At 42.6% G+C, this 14,765-nt stretch overlaps 1 protein-coding gene across 9 annotated transcripts in view; it reads right to left on the bottom strand.

The window, feature by feature from the left end:
• Positions 1-12,696, bottom strand: part of RAPGEF2 (Rap guanine nucleotide exchange factor 2) — a 303,062-nt gene extending 290,366 nt beyond the window's left edge. For 3 of the 9 annotated variants that reach the window (XM_075930132.1, XM_075930134.1, XM_075930127.1), the window contains exon 1: positions 11,836-12,693. In XM_075930132.1, coding sequence (XP_075786247.1) covers positions 11,836-11,904 — 69 coding nt within the window. In that variant the 5' untranslated portion in view covers positions 11,905-12,693. Of the gene's footprint in view, positions 1-11,835 lie in introns of all 9 variants that reach the window. The other 6 variants (XM_075930126.1, XM_075930135.1, XM_075930131.1 and 3 more) reach the window with 4 other exon arrangements.
• Between the last annotated feature and the right edge of the window lie 2,069 nt (positions 12,697-14,765).

Genomic DNA, 14,765 nt, shown 5'->3' with positions numbered 1-14,765 from the left:
TCTTTTTCATCAGTTACACTCAAATCAAATAGGTATAAATTAAACAGAATAAAAAAAATTAGAGATGGCAAATCATAATGAAGAGACAGAAGAATTTCTAAGAGGCTACACTAACAAAACAGTGACAGGGAAAAAAGCTAGATATAAAAGTGAGGACAAAATGGGGGAAAATGCACATTTTTCCTTATTTTATTTACAGATTCAGGTGGTATGATTGACATGCATAGTTCTTTTCAGTACTTTTGAGGAGGAAACAGTTGCATAGTGGTAATTCAATCCACTCAAAACTCCCTTAGCTCAATAAATGAAGATTCCTTGGAACCACTGTACCATCTCAGCACAATTTTGTTATTGTTCTTAAAAATATTTAGTGGTCCGGTGATTTTTCTTGAGTATGAAACAGAGGTGCTGCATATTCTGATTTTGGGCAACTTTCTTTAGAATAGCTCAATAGTATTTTTGAAGAAAAAATATAATAGTAAGTCTACACTGCAATTAGAAACCCATGGCCAGCTGATGCCAGCTGACTCAAGCTCAGGCGACTCATGCTAGGAACTGTTTAAACTGCAGTATAGATGCCCCACCTCAGGCTGGAGCCTGAGCTCTGGGATCTCTCACCTTGCAGGGTCCTAGACCAAGGGTAGGGAATAATTTTCACTGGGGGTAGAAGAACACAATGAATTTTGGAAGGGGCGGGAACTAGAGCGGAAGAGGTGGGGCTGAGGACTAGCCTCCCCCCAGTTATCTGAGGCTGGAGGCTCTGAATTAAAAACACAGGAAAAGGCTCTTGGCTCCCAACCCCATTGCTACTGTGTTGCCTGGCAGCTACCCAAGGTTACTGCATCTATTTAAAGTGCTCACAGCTCTGGCCCCTGCCAGGATAGCAAAGTGACCAGGAGCCATTTTAAAAGGATCTGGCTGCCTGAGATACTGCCTGGAAATTTGGAGGCATGGACAGCAGGCTATAAGTAAAATGCAGCCAGATGCAGTCCAAGGGCCAGATCAAAGTGTTAGATGGGCTGGATCTGGCCCCCCGGGACGCATCTTACCCAGCCCCATCCTAGAGCCAGGCATCTAGCCCAGGCCTGAATGCCTACACCACAAATAGCCTCTTAGCCCGAGCCCTGCAAGCCCAAGTCAGCTAGCATAGGCCAGCAGCCATAGGATACTGACTTCTTCCAAGTTACCCATTAAAAAAATAAAAAAGCAGTGATCAAGTGACCTACCTTAATAGAAGTTCAAGGAGCAGAAAACCCACTGCCTTTCACTAAAGCAGTTAGGTCAAACTCAGCCAACACAGTAGTGGCTAACATTTATTAAAAGATTATGGCTATTCTAGGGATGTTAAATTTTGTTTAATCAATGGATTTTTCATCGATTAGTTGATAAGCGGGGGAATGACAGCAGGGTTAGCTCCCGGCGCGAGAGCTAATCCTGCTGCATCTCTGCCTGTTAAATGCATTAAAAGCCTGCCAGATCTTAATACTTTTAAAGGACTGATGCACAGCGGGGGACCCGGCACGAGCCAGGAATCAGCTGTCCCGGCTTGCGCCAGACCTCTCCCCTCTGCGCTTCTGATTTTCAAATGTATTGAGAGCCAGTAGGTGCAGTATCTGGGACTGAGTGCGAGCCAGGAATCAGCTACCGCCTGCATCACCTACTCCCCAGTGAGATGGATATGGGGAGAACCGGCTTTTAAGCTGACTACCCCAGCACCGGATCCTGCTCCCTCCACCTTGATGTCTCTGATAGAGGCAGCAAAGAGGGGAAGCGACTAGTCGAGGGACTAATCGACTATCCTATAAGCTTTCGCTTGTCAGATAGTTGACTATTTGCTTACATCCCCAGGCTATTCAATAGCTTATGTTCAACAACTTGATTTTCCTCAGTCTAATTCTTAAAAGAATCCACACACAAAACGAAACACCAGTACTAACTGTCCCACTGCTGAGCTGAGGGACGCGGCTCAAGAAGCAGTGCAGGCTGAGGGACATGCAGGCTGCAGGGACAACTTTTTTGTTGGGGATGGGGAGTATCTGTACAATTTTAATAGATTGTAAAGGGATCTGTATTCTGGAAAAGGTTGGGAGCCACTGGTCTATACAATATTTCAGTCTTCAGGACAGTCAAATAGCCCGACACATTTCACGGATATTGAATTTGCTGACATCTGTACTGTATTTATTAAAAACAGAGCTCCCCTGAGTAACAGATTATCTAGAAGTATGTATATAATAGCTCTAAATACAGTATCAAATGTGTGTCACCCCAAGATCTTCATGTAACAGGTTTACTCTCTTCCTAGTTTGGAATAAGTTTAGGCTAATTTGTTCATTCATGCTGTTTACTAACTGTTTATTTACTCCTTAGTAGATAGTATATTCAGTAAACTGCTTAGCATCTCAAACAGTAAAGAGGAATCTGGAGCATATTAGACAACCAATATCCCTACCAAGGCTCTGTAGAAAATCTCATGTTTCTGGCTTCTACATAATTCCTTTTTATAATAGACTCGATTTCTTTACTTATGCTGTAACCAATAAGCTATTGTCTTCAAAGTGAATTTCTTTGTGAAAGGGGGATGGATCAACAGCCCTGGAGAATCGAGGCTTGTGTTTTCCCATATTTCAGCAGCAATATACCAGTTTCTCCAAAGTATTTCAACTATAGCTTGCAGGGACCACACATTTTTATACCCATTCAGTCTTTGCTGTCTCTGAAGAGATAAACAGTAATGACAGTTTGTGACTTGTATAATTCATATACCTGCAAATTAGAAATTAAACAAAGGCGAATTTGTTTCACATAGGCAGGGTTCTGTGTATTAACACACACATGCAAAATTTGCCACTGAATTCATTCCTTGCTCCAGAGTCTCAATTTTAATTTTAAAAAATGTTTCTACCCTTGGTCGTTGTGCAGAGAATCCTGAAAAGAGGAAAATAAACTGAAGCAGTGATGTTTTCAGAGCATGCAAGTAATCTGAAATAGCCATGAGAGATTTGAGCTGCTTCATTTGATTGGGTTAACTCTGAAACCTAAAGATGACAGTCTACAATATACTGAGAATGTGGCTGGTGTATAATAAACTTAATATAAAAATAGCCGCTACTATACTGTATTATTCATGTTAATAATTCCATCCTACATATTAAGTTTACTTAAAGATACCACAGAACTGACATTTTTCCAACATACTCAGATAATGTACATTGTTTCATTATCTACATCCCTTACATGCTATGAAGTACACTGTGCTTTGTGTATAGGCAACATGATGTGCAAAGATTTTCATCTGTTTTTCTGGACCTACTCATTTTTAAACACTAATATCTGCCTTTCAGTGCAGCTAACAGTCAGTCCTGATTAGTCTCTCTGTTCCTTCTGTCCAATATTTCTTCATTATATTTTGAACTGGCACCCCTTTGACAAAGGCAGCTAAAACCTACCCTGCAATTCAAGCCTGGCGTTTGTTAATTTTACACTGTCAAGATAATGTTTATCACCATTTTTAGTTGAGTGAATGTTTGGAAGAGAGTGAATTCTGGCTTTAAGAAAGAGTATTCTCTAAGCAAGATTATCACAGAATACGATCTTATAAAAGTCTTCAAAGATAGATGGAACATGATATAGGATGTATTTTCTAGACAAAGGATACTGATTTGGAGTGTGATTATATGCACGTTAATTCAGTTTGCATGCCAGTAAAAATCAAAATTACATTCCAAGTCTGTGTCCCTCAAAATGCTTTTCAGAATGCCACTTCTCACTGCCGCACAGCAGCTATTTTTCACTAGTGGAGTAGCAGATAATATCAGACAAGTTCCAATCTGGCACACAAAAAATATCATTCACTTGTGATGTCATCACAAAACACCAGATTCACCCAACATATTATGTGCCAAGATACTGCTATCTCCTTTCAGTATTTTTCCTCCTATGCTAGACCCGGATGAAAGAAGTTAGAACTAATATCTATTACAAAAATATTTCTACAACAGCAATTCTTAGACAAGAATATATGTGTCTGAACTCTGGACTATTTCTTTTGTAATACTGCTCAAGTCCTCCATTTTTTATTTGCTTAATTGGCAAGCCCTCTCCAAGTTCTATGAAATGCCTCTACAATAAGCAACCTTGCAGTATTTCACTCAGCTTACACATTTTCATTTAGCTGAAAAACAGATTTTTCAAGACATAAAATGCTACTGAAAAAAAATACTGCCTTATTACTAGGAGAGCTTTGGTCCTTCATTGTAAAAACTATTTCAGAGAATTACAAGAAAGGAATACTGACTTGCTTATCCCCAAAATCTATTCACGGTATTTTCCCATATCTTTCATCGTCTGCACATAACACTCCTTCCACTTTGAGAATAATGGACAATAGGACATCAAATATTCACAGTAGCCTATTGAGAAATTTATTCTCATTTTCTGAAACGCAGTCTGATATACCTGCTGCCCAAATTTCAGAAGAGCTAGCATTTGCTTCTGACATCAAATGGAGCTGTAGAAGTTCAGCACCCAATCATTAAGGCACACGGAATTACAGGACACTTTTGCAAATCTGGGCCTTCATACTTCTGTCTAAGTTGTTGATCTGTAAAATAACAATCCATATGTCACTGCCTCACTGAGCTTCTGTGACAATAAATTCATTTGTGTGTATGAGATACTCAGATGTTATCACATAACACAAAAATCCACAAATAGAAATTCCGTATTCAGCATGGGATTTGAACAGTGTGTCCTAAATAATGCACATCAGACACTGAGTGACAGGGAAATTAAACACATACTAAACCACTGCCTCATTTATTTGGCACTAACTATACACTCAATGAGGCATGACTCACAATATGCCATCATGTACTTAAAGACTGTATCTCTCTGTATACACATACAGGGACAAGATTTCCCAACATTTGAGTGCTTGTGCAACCTTAACACACATAAGCTGACATAGTACAGTGCATCCTACCACTTAAGTTTTGCCAGCATATGTCATTCAGTAGAGTAGCATACAGGCAGTCCCCGGGTTACGTACAAGATAGGGACTGTAGGTTTGTTCTTAAGTTGAATTTGTATGTAAGTTGGAACTGGTACATATTGTAGGGGAAACTCTAGCCAAACATTTCTCCAGAGCTCAGTTTTATTCTTCCACACCTCACTTCCCTCAGTCCTTTATTCTCAAGCTGAGGTGTCTGCTGAGAAAAGCCGCTCTGCGTCTCCCTAGTCTGCTGGGGGGGGGGGAGGGACGCTAGCTTCGCGTCTCCCTGGTCTGCTGGGGGGAAGCAGCTAGTGCGGGGTTGCCTCGCCCCGTTTGTAAGTAGGGATCTGATGTAAGTCGGATCCATGTAACCCAGGGACTGCCTGTATTTTTTTCAAACCTCTGAACAACATAAGTGGTAGTGTAGAGGTGGGCTCTAATTTTTTTTTTACTTTAACCTCTGAATTCCCTAGACCCACATTTCTCAAACTGTCGGTCCCAACCCCCTAGGAGGTCGCGAACAACTTAGAGGGCAGTCACAAGCAACTTAGAAGGGGGGGGGGTCACGGTATCACAAAGTTTGAGAACCCTTGCCCTAGATAAAATAGATGGCAGTAGCTATTCTTGTATCTGCAATTGCCTCTTTGCCCAATACTCTGCCCAAATCTAATTCTACATCTGGGAGCATGAATGCTGTGGTTGCCATGTAAGGAGAAATTGGGGGCCAACACATGCTTAGAACAGGTGGAGTGTTCAGTGAGTTAGCAGCCAACTTGTAACTAGCTCTTAACATTTGCCACTGGTGATTTTTAAGGAGCACAAGCAACACTAATCACTTGTCCTACCCTAGGAACACCCTTTGCCCAGCTTCAGGTATCTGCCTCAAATCCTTGAAATGGCAGATCCTGTCAAAAGTACTTTGGGAAAAACATTAACAAAAGCTACATATTTTTTCCCCAAAACACACTTTTCAGAAATAGCATTTTAGACTAAGCAGTTAATATGTAAAACACTGGGTTCAGTTGCTAATTTAATGGAAAATGGAAAACAAGCCATCTTATAGGCATTGTTACCAACTTTGTCTATAAGAAAGGTCTTAGAATCACCAAGTTATACATGTAGGTTAGCTATGTAGACAAGTAACCTTATCACTGTTCTCCTTATCCTTCCCTTCCTTTTATTTTATTACATCTGCTTATTAGGTCTTCACTTAAATTTAATTCTAAGCACTTCAGGACAAGGAATATATCTCCCATATACATCTGGGCTCCAATAATACACATTGCATAAATCACCACCTTTGGCAAGGAGGTTTAGTCCTTCAGCAAGCACACAAGTTTTTCAAGCCTTTCCAGCCAAGCCCAAATATTGAAGAGCTCAATCTCAAAAACTCAAGTTACAGCTCCTACTATTACTAAAAGTTGACCAAAACAATGTATTGAAATAATATTTTATTTAATCCATATTAACATATTACTAGTTTCAGAGGAGCATGAAGTATAAGCCCAGAAATCTTTATAAAAAAGTTTTTTTGCTTTAACTTTATTGTATCCAGATTTTTCAAGTGTATATCATGTAAGTGAAACTTCTGCATTTATCATGGGGCTCAAGTTTGCAAGTGCATTAGGTAACACTGAATGGGATCAGTGTTTTATAGCTCCAGGACTAAAAATATTCAAGTATTTATATTAATTAGAATTTCTCTTTTTTTCTTCCCGCTTTACAACTTGTTCTGTGTTTTTATTCTGAAAGAAAAGTGATAGACACAACTGTTCTAATGTCTTCGATTAGGGGCTCCTAAACAGCAATCATTACATTGCTGCTCATTGTGCTAGCTCTTCCCATTTACAAATGCCCAAGTGCATTAAAAATGGCTAAAAATATATTACATATTTTAACGTAAACATTCTTCTGAGGTATGTGCAACCCACACATCACAGCATTTTGCTAGTTCAGAAGAACCCCTAAACAACACATTTACTCACATATTGTTGTTCAAGCAATGACAAATACAAAAAGTAGATAGAAAAATAAAAAGTTCTTTTAAAAAAAGGAACTAATCTTTAAATGCATTTGTAAGATGGATAAAAGATCTGTATTTTAATCAAGCACCCTATACAGTTTCCCTTGAAACACTTGTTTTCTATGACCATGAAGCACTACAAATAGCTTGACACTTATTTGGAATGATTCAGCAACATAATGCTAGATCAAGAAGTGAATGTTCATGTCTGTCCCTATTAATGAGTTCTCATACAATTAAACTCTTTCATCGGTCACCAGATAAAACAATGCTGTATTCCAAAAACAATGCTACTGGAGAACAAACTGAAAAATTAACTGAAATAAATATAAGTACCTCCTATAATTAAACGATTGTTTCTCTCAAATATTTGGCAGATATCTGCCAGATAGAAGCATCCTGTCTTGAGGTACTCGGACATTAACAGATGTCATTGGCAGACGTCAACTGGGTAATTAGATAGTCCTCCCCTTTCAACATGAAACGTATTACTAACGCCGCTTCTCAGTGCGTTCCAGCTCCACTCCCGAGGAATCCCTGCCATTCTGCGCTGCTGCCTCTGTGGGGTGCCAGGTTGGAGCTGGTCTGCAAGGGGAATCAGTTTAAAAACAAGCTCCCCTTGCGAACCGGCTGCCTGTCCCCATGCTGCTGCCTCTGATACAGAGGCTGCTGCCACCATGCGCTGCTGCTTTGGTCAGGAGAGGGGAGGTATCTGAGCTCCCGGACCCAGCGCAAGCCCGAACTGAGCCAGGCTGCTGGCCCACCTGGCCCCTAATACACTTTCAATGCACAGCCACAGCGGAGGCAGGTCCCGGACCCAGCACAAGCCAGGACTGAGCCGGGCTTCTGGCCAGCCTGCTAAAAAAATTACTGGCGAGGAGAAGGGGGGCAAGCATGTAGTCTATAGCATTAACCTCTAAGCTTTTGCTCATGGGTTAATTGACTACACTATTACATCCCTAGCTTGAAGCCACAAATATATTAAAAGGCATTTTTAAGAAAACCCACTATATTACATAAAGCTTGGGGGCATAAATATGATCGGAATTCATTAACATTTAGAAGTTTAATATTTGACGATCAAACTTTCTATTTGATCCTTCAAAGAAAAACAATATGATTAGCTTAATAAAGCAATTACGTAAGAGAAGAGTTCTGCTATACAAGAGATGCAATTAATAATGTAAAACAATTGGTCATATACATTTTAGATTATATTATTTTCTGAATTTTGTGAAGTAGAATACAACACTCCATTGACTAGAATAGCTCAGGTAGGCTTTGAATATCCAGTGTAAACCTGGACACATTCCCACAATAAAGATTTTTCTGCAATAATTTCTGAAGCAATGCTCTAACAGGACCTTTTAAAAGCTGTCCTAATTAGAAAAGGGTTTCTGAACAGGAAAAAAGTTCTAACAAAATCTCATTGACCCCCCTCCCTTCATAATCTAATGTAATAGTTTGCAAAGCTGTGTGTTCAAACACGGGCTTGCTATCCTGCAGTCAGTCCTCTATTCTCATTTTGACTCACAATGAAGTCATTACCCTAAACTTACATCATCACAATTGAGGGCAAAACACTAACATCAAATGCAGAATTACAGACATCACAAATAGAGAGGAGTAGCTGGGCATGTATAGATAAAGCACTTGCTAAAACACAGCATTCAATAAGCATTGAAAAGAACAAAGAAACATGACCAACAGATGCTTCCTTGCCTATGCACATTCTCTTACATGCACATTTCTGTCAATATAAAAAATGTAACCCTTTTTCATAACAGCCACAACTATACGACTTAATATGTGAAGATTCTTCAACACAAACTTAAATAACTACCTTTCTAATAAAAATCTGGCTTATTTTTAGGGAAGGCCAGCAGCAAAATCAAAGATAGCTAAAATTACTTTTTTAAGCACAACAATAGCCCCTGGCCTTTATGGCTTGATAAAAATACTGATTTTAAACTACAAAGTAATCAAGAAAGAAGCTTACTCACCACCATACAGTATGCCTTAAGATTAAAATGAAGTAATTCCTTCTCAGATAGGAAAGAAAAATTAAATTCTTTTTTAAAATTAAAAACTTAAGCCACTCAATTCAGAAAAAGCACAGGTGAAAATAAAAATACTTAAACACTCTAAAAAGTATAAATGAATTTTCCTTCATCAAGTCTTCTCCCCAGAAGTAGGAAGAGTCACATTTGATCACCAACCTTGAAGACGTCCAGCACTGCCAACAAAGCATGTTTCCCATAGATCTAGTCTGTCTTGTTGACTGTTTTGGCCAGTCAAACCCTAAAGGATTTAGGGTTTCTTTCTCTGTAGACTACTACAGCAGGCTTTTGGATATTTTAAATTTTGTAGTGCTAAAACAATCCTAGTGTTCTGGATTTAGCTTTCTATACTGTGTTCTTCGCATTGGCTCTATCCCTTTGCATTCAGGTTAGTTTCTTCACTGCATCAATTCTTCTTAAAAAAACTGATTGGCAGGGACACTGGAAAGTTTAACAGTTCACTTTATTTGGCACAGATATACAACTGTCACAGTGGACGTTTTGTCTTCTCACAGGCTGGTTTGGAGGCTCCACTACCTGACTGATTTCTGAGCAACTGCCATTATCTCTGCTGCTGACCAACTGACAGTCTTTTTATAATGTTCTCCCAAATCTCTTTGACTCCCATTACTGGAATTTAAGCTTCTCCCAGAAAAAGAGATCTTACTACATATTAACAAGTAGTATCCTTCTGAAATAACAGCATTCGGTTTCCAAATCTAACTTTTCAGTCACTAGTTGTGCTACTCTGATGCCTGTAGGCTTTCATACTGGTGCCAAGATTCAAGGCAAGTACTATAATAAACATTTGAAAAGGTCAAGCAAGGACACACAAACACAACTTTAACTTCACTATAATAAAAGGAATTTGTTCTAGAATGAGATGTAGAAAAGAATAATGTATTTTCATAAAATCAGGACTATCTTTTCTAACACATTTACACCATACTTTTCAACGTGATCTGACGTTGTCACAAGCTCAAGGATGTAAAACTGAATCCACAATGACTTATCTAAAGAAGGAATTCTGGATGCTGCCCCAAAAGTCAAAGTTCTTTCCTCAACCACAATTTAAAATGTCAACAGCCAATCAAAAATCTGGCAAAATCATCAGTAACCATGGTAATAAAAAATAAAACCCCTCTCTAAGATCAGCATATACTAAGTTCTTAGAGAAATAGGACAAATCTTTAGAAAACAGGACAGATGGCACTGCAACTAATGAGCAAAGTAACTCCTTGAATCATTAGCTATTGAACTACAGCTTGACTCAGGGATCAGCATAAAGCTTATTTGTCTTTAGACAGTTGGCAGCAGTAGCACATCCAGTCACCACTCCAAAGCAGTAAGAATTCACTCACCTTACGGAGACTCAAAAAACAAGTCAAAATAATTTTACACATTTTCCTCCCTTCTGTCTCTAATGTTTACAAAGCCCCATGCGCTAAAAATCCTACAGGAGTATATAAGTAAAATTGTTATTTATCCCACACATACCACATATAAGTGGGCCCCCAAGTGAAGACAGATTCAAATACAGCATTTAAAAAAACCTTCTCCCATGTTACTATGAAAGCATTTCTATTTCTGCAAGAATTTCTCCCTATTTTAAGGAAGCAAAGATTTGCCAAAAATACAACATTCACCTCTCTTATAAACGGATGGGCCAGTAATGTTGTATGCGCTATATATGTACGCAGTGAATTCAATTCCAGAATTAAACTACTTGTTATATATTAAGAATAGACACATGCTCTCAGTTTAACATTTCTTCTCTTTCCATGAACTAGCATCCTATACATCAATATTTTGGGTGAGTTAAGTTTGTGTAACAGTGAGTATGTTGCACTCCTATACAAACTATAGTGTTCAAAGTTTCTATTAACACCATAGTATCTTCTTTTAAAACACACTATGCAAAACAGAGAGGAAAGACAGCAGCAGTTACTAAATCTGGGTTTCCCATAGAGTCAGCTTTCAGGATTTATGCAACTCACAGTCAAAGAGATGTCCTCCCCCCTTCTCCTCTGTTGCTGTCTGACCACACAGGGGTTCTCTGCCCAATTTTAGACAAAGATAAAGGGAATGAACAGACCGACTAAGGGAATGTGAGCCCCCCAAAAGTAACAACAGTACTGCGAGAGAGGAGTGGGAAGAGAAATCTTAAAACTACTGCTGGCTGTGAATGAATAAGGAGTTCCTCCATCCCGTGAGTGGGAAAGGGGATTAGAGAGGTCTGAAAACAGATTAGCTGACATACGTATGTACAGATCAAGGAGTACTCGAAGCAGAGGAAATGTTTATGATGTGTGTGTGAGACAAACAAGAGATAAACAAGCAGTAGCTACGGGGAATGTTGGGGAAGGGAGGATTCATTATGTGGGAGTGGGTGGAAGATGAAAAAACTGCACTATGCAACGTGGAAGGGCATAAGGAAATAGGTACCTGTTGCCCCGTGTGCAGCACCCCGGGGGCACAGATCAGGTGATGCCTGCCTGTACCCTGGGGCTCCTATCCAGGAAGAAAAATGGGGGTCGGTGCCCGAGGTTAGGCTCCTCTTGAAAGGGAAAAGAAACAACAAAGGCTGTAGGAGCTCCCCGGGGCAGCGGGGGGCCGAGAGCTAAGAGGAGGGCGCTGCAAGGGGTAAGTCCCCAGCAGATCTCGAGGGCGGGGAGGGCTCCCTAAGGGGACACTACGGGGGAGAGCGAAGGGAGGGTCACGGGCCCCTCTGGCGCCGTTAGAGGGACACAGGGGGGTACCTGGGGGCTCCTCTCCGTCGGGTTCTTCATCACCGCCTGGCGGAAGCTGTTATCCACGTACGACGCCATCTCGTTCCGTCTCTGCCCCGGCCCCGCCGCCGCCTGCCCGGCCCCGCGGCGGCCCCTGCTGGGTGCGGGCTGGGCTGGGAAGCGGCGCCGAGCCCCGGCCCGAGGCGCGCGGCGGGGGAGCCGGGCTGGTCCCGGCGGGCTCCGCTCCCTGGCGCTGCCCGGCTGGCGGGCGCGGCCTCTCGCGGCTCCGGGTTCGCGGCCGCTGGGGGTGAAGCGCCGGGACTCAGCAGCGCCGCCGCCCGGGCAAGCCCGGCCGGCAGCGGGAGGGGCGGCCCGGGAGCTCCCGGGGTCCTGGCGCCTGGCGGCGGCTCCCGACTCCGGCTCTACTGGGCTCCGCCGTCCCGCTCCGCGGCTGCTGCGGCTGCATCCCCGCCGGCGCCTCCCATCCGGGCTGCGGGGCTGCGCTCCCGGCGGGCGCGGGGAGCTGGCGGGCGCGGCGCGGGCGGGGCCGGGCTGTCACGGGGGGAGCGGCCTCCGGCGCTGGCGGCTTTGTGCTGCTGCAACCATGGTGAGGAGCCCGCCGCACCGGCGGGGAGCGGCCAGCGGCGGCTGCAGCGCTCGGGGAGGGGCCGCGCCCAGCTCCCGCCCCGCGGCCCGGCCGACACCTCTTCCCCCGCGGAGCGTCGCCTGCTGTTTGATCCCAAGAGGGGTGTCGGGGTTCGGGTCAGCGCACCGCTCTCGGGCCCCGGGCGGGCCTGCCAGCCCCTGACCCACCCAGCTCTGCTACCACTCTCAGACCAGGAGGCTGGGTAGCCTCGCTAGGTACCCATATGGGGGCAGGCTTCAAAGCCCAGTGCCCCTACCGGCAGCCACCACTCTCCCAAGGAGAGGAGTCCAGTTCCCATGGGGTGAGAACAGGGGTTTGTGCTGTAAATGTCTTCCAGGTACTCCCATATAGGCTAGAGCAGACCCCCTGCAAGAAGTGAAAACTGAAGGGGAGCATTTTGTTGCTAGTGAACGTAAAATATGTGATTAAAGCAATAAATCTGACTTTGTGTTATTAATACAGTTTCTTTCCTAATAGCCTTTTTAAGTCATTTTGGGGAGTAGCAAAGGAAAGCCTACAATGTACAGAGGGTGCGGGAGTAGGGCAGTTGGTTGGGACTTGGAGGGGCAGGAGTCAGTGCACGAGATTGGGGAGCAGGAGGGATTCAGAGCAGGGGATTGGCGGTGTAGAGAGCAGGGGGGGGAGGGGAGTTAAGGGTTGGGACAGTCCCGTCATAGTGATCCTGCCACAAGCTGCTCCAGTTCCCAGCCAAATGGGAGCTGTGAGTGCAGCAATTGCAGACAGGGCAGTGCACAAGACAGGTTGCCAGACTCTATACCATACTCAGTTCATAGACAGATGGATTTAAACTGTGTCTGGATGTGGAAGACATTGCAATAATCTGTTCTAGCCCTGGCAAAATGATAGATTGTCAAACCTGGGAGAGGCTATTATGATAATCTGTTTTACACTTAACAGGATTTAGAATTTCATCCACAAATAGCTGCATCAAGCCATACTTTCTGAGGACAGAATATTGTTTAGAAAGACATCCAGTCCTGATGTAAAGACTTATACTGATAGAGAATACATTACATCTCTCAGAAAGGCATCCTAATGATTAAAAGCTTAAGGATGAAAGAATTTTGATTACTTATTCAAGAGAACTGCCAGAGGTTTCAATCTGTGACTATTCACACACCAGTGCAGGAACTCTTCCAGTATATTGCCAAGCTATTGTATAACAAGATTTACTGCATGGGTTATATTAGCCAGGTCCAAAGGGAAAGGTTTTACCTTCTAATAAGAGGCACATGCTGCTGCTGCCTTCATCATCTAAAAGCAGTTAGGGATCTAATAAGATCCCCCAACTGCAAACTCTGCTAACAAATGGACAAATGTCTTCAACTGGAGCCAAATATAATCTAAACCAACTCATGGCTTTCCACACTCCACAATAACTTTACCCCATGTCTTCAGTGGTATTTAAGTGTTGCTGCACCTAACAAATGGAATTCTCAGCCCCCGACTACCAGCATGGCTCCCCATACAAGAGTTGTTCATGTAAGGAAGGGATCTTCAGAAGCTAAACAAGTTGACTAGGGAATTTCCTAAACTATCCAGGAATGAAATGCCATGTTTAGGTGTTTAAACAGTGTCCTGGCTGACAAGCCAGAGGTAGGCACCTTCCTCTGCTTGGAATCTTCATCTATAATAAACCTCCAAAGCTCAGTCAGCCGCTTAAGTAGCTTATGCTCTAGCAACCAAATCTGCCTTGTGCTGTGTCTTACACTTGCACTACATTTACCCAAGCTATTGGCGGTTTGGATAGGTGGTGTGCAGTATTTGTGGTCTGTGTCCCGGCTGTTTGCTTCAGGTCTAACCAGTTTTAGGCATGCACAGAGCACACCTAAAGGATTGTCCCCTATTGGCAGAATAGGCATTCCCCTGCCTAGGTTTCAGCTTTAGCTAGAACACTGGACTATTTATTAGCTAGATCTGGGGCAGGGTGATGGGAGTAAAGGGTTGGCATCAAGACTTCAGGAGGCTCTGTGAATGCTGACCAGCAAAAACCTAGGCTCAGAGGGGACTTTTAAGCACTTGACTCCTGATTGATTTCAACTGGAATTTGGTGCCTAAATATGTTTTAAAATTTGGTTGTAATTTCTTTGGCAAGTCCACTCTTGTCACTTGTCTCTATGCTAATCAACATCAGCCAAATGTCCCGTTTGTGTCATGTTATATAAGAGAACAGAGAAAGAAAAACAAGATGTTTTAATTTACTTTTTTTGAGTCTCCTAGCGAATTTTCTCATATAGGAGCCTGACTTCATTTAAACTATGAGTTCCTTGCAGCAAAGACCAACGTTATTTGT

The sequence above is a fragment of the Pelodiscus sinensis genome, chromosome 5, assembly GCF_049634645.1.
Source record: "Pelodiscus sinensis isolate JC-2024 chromosome 5, ASM4963464v1, whole genome shotgun sequence".
Lineage (NCBI taxonomy): Eukaryota > Metazoa > Chordata > Testudines > Trionychidae > Pelodiscus > Pelodiscus sinensis.
Note: the sequence above shows the minus strand (reverse complement) of the source record. Positions and strands in the feature narration are given on the sequence as shown.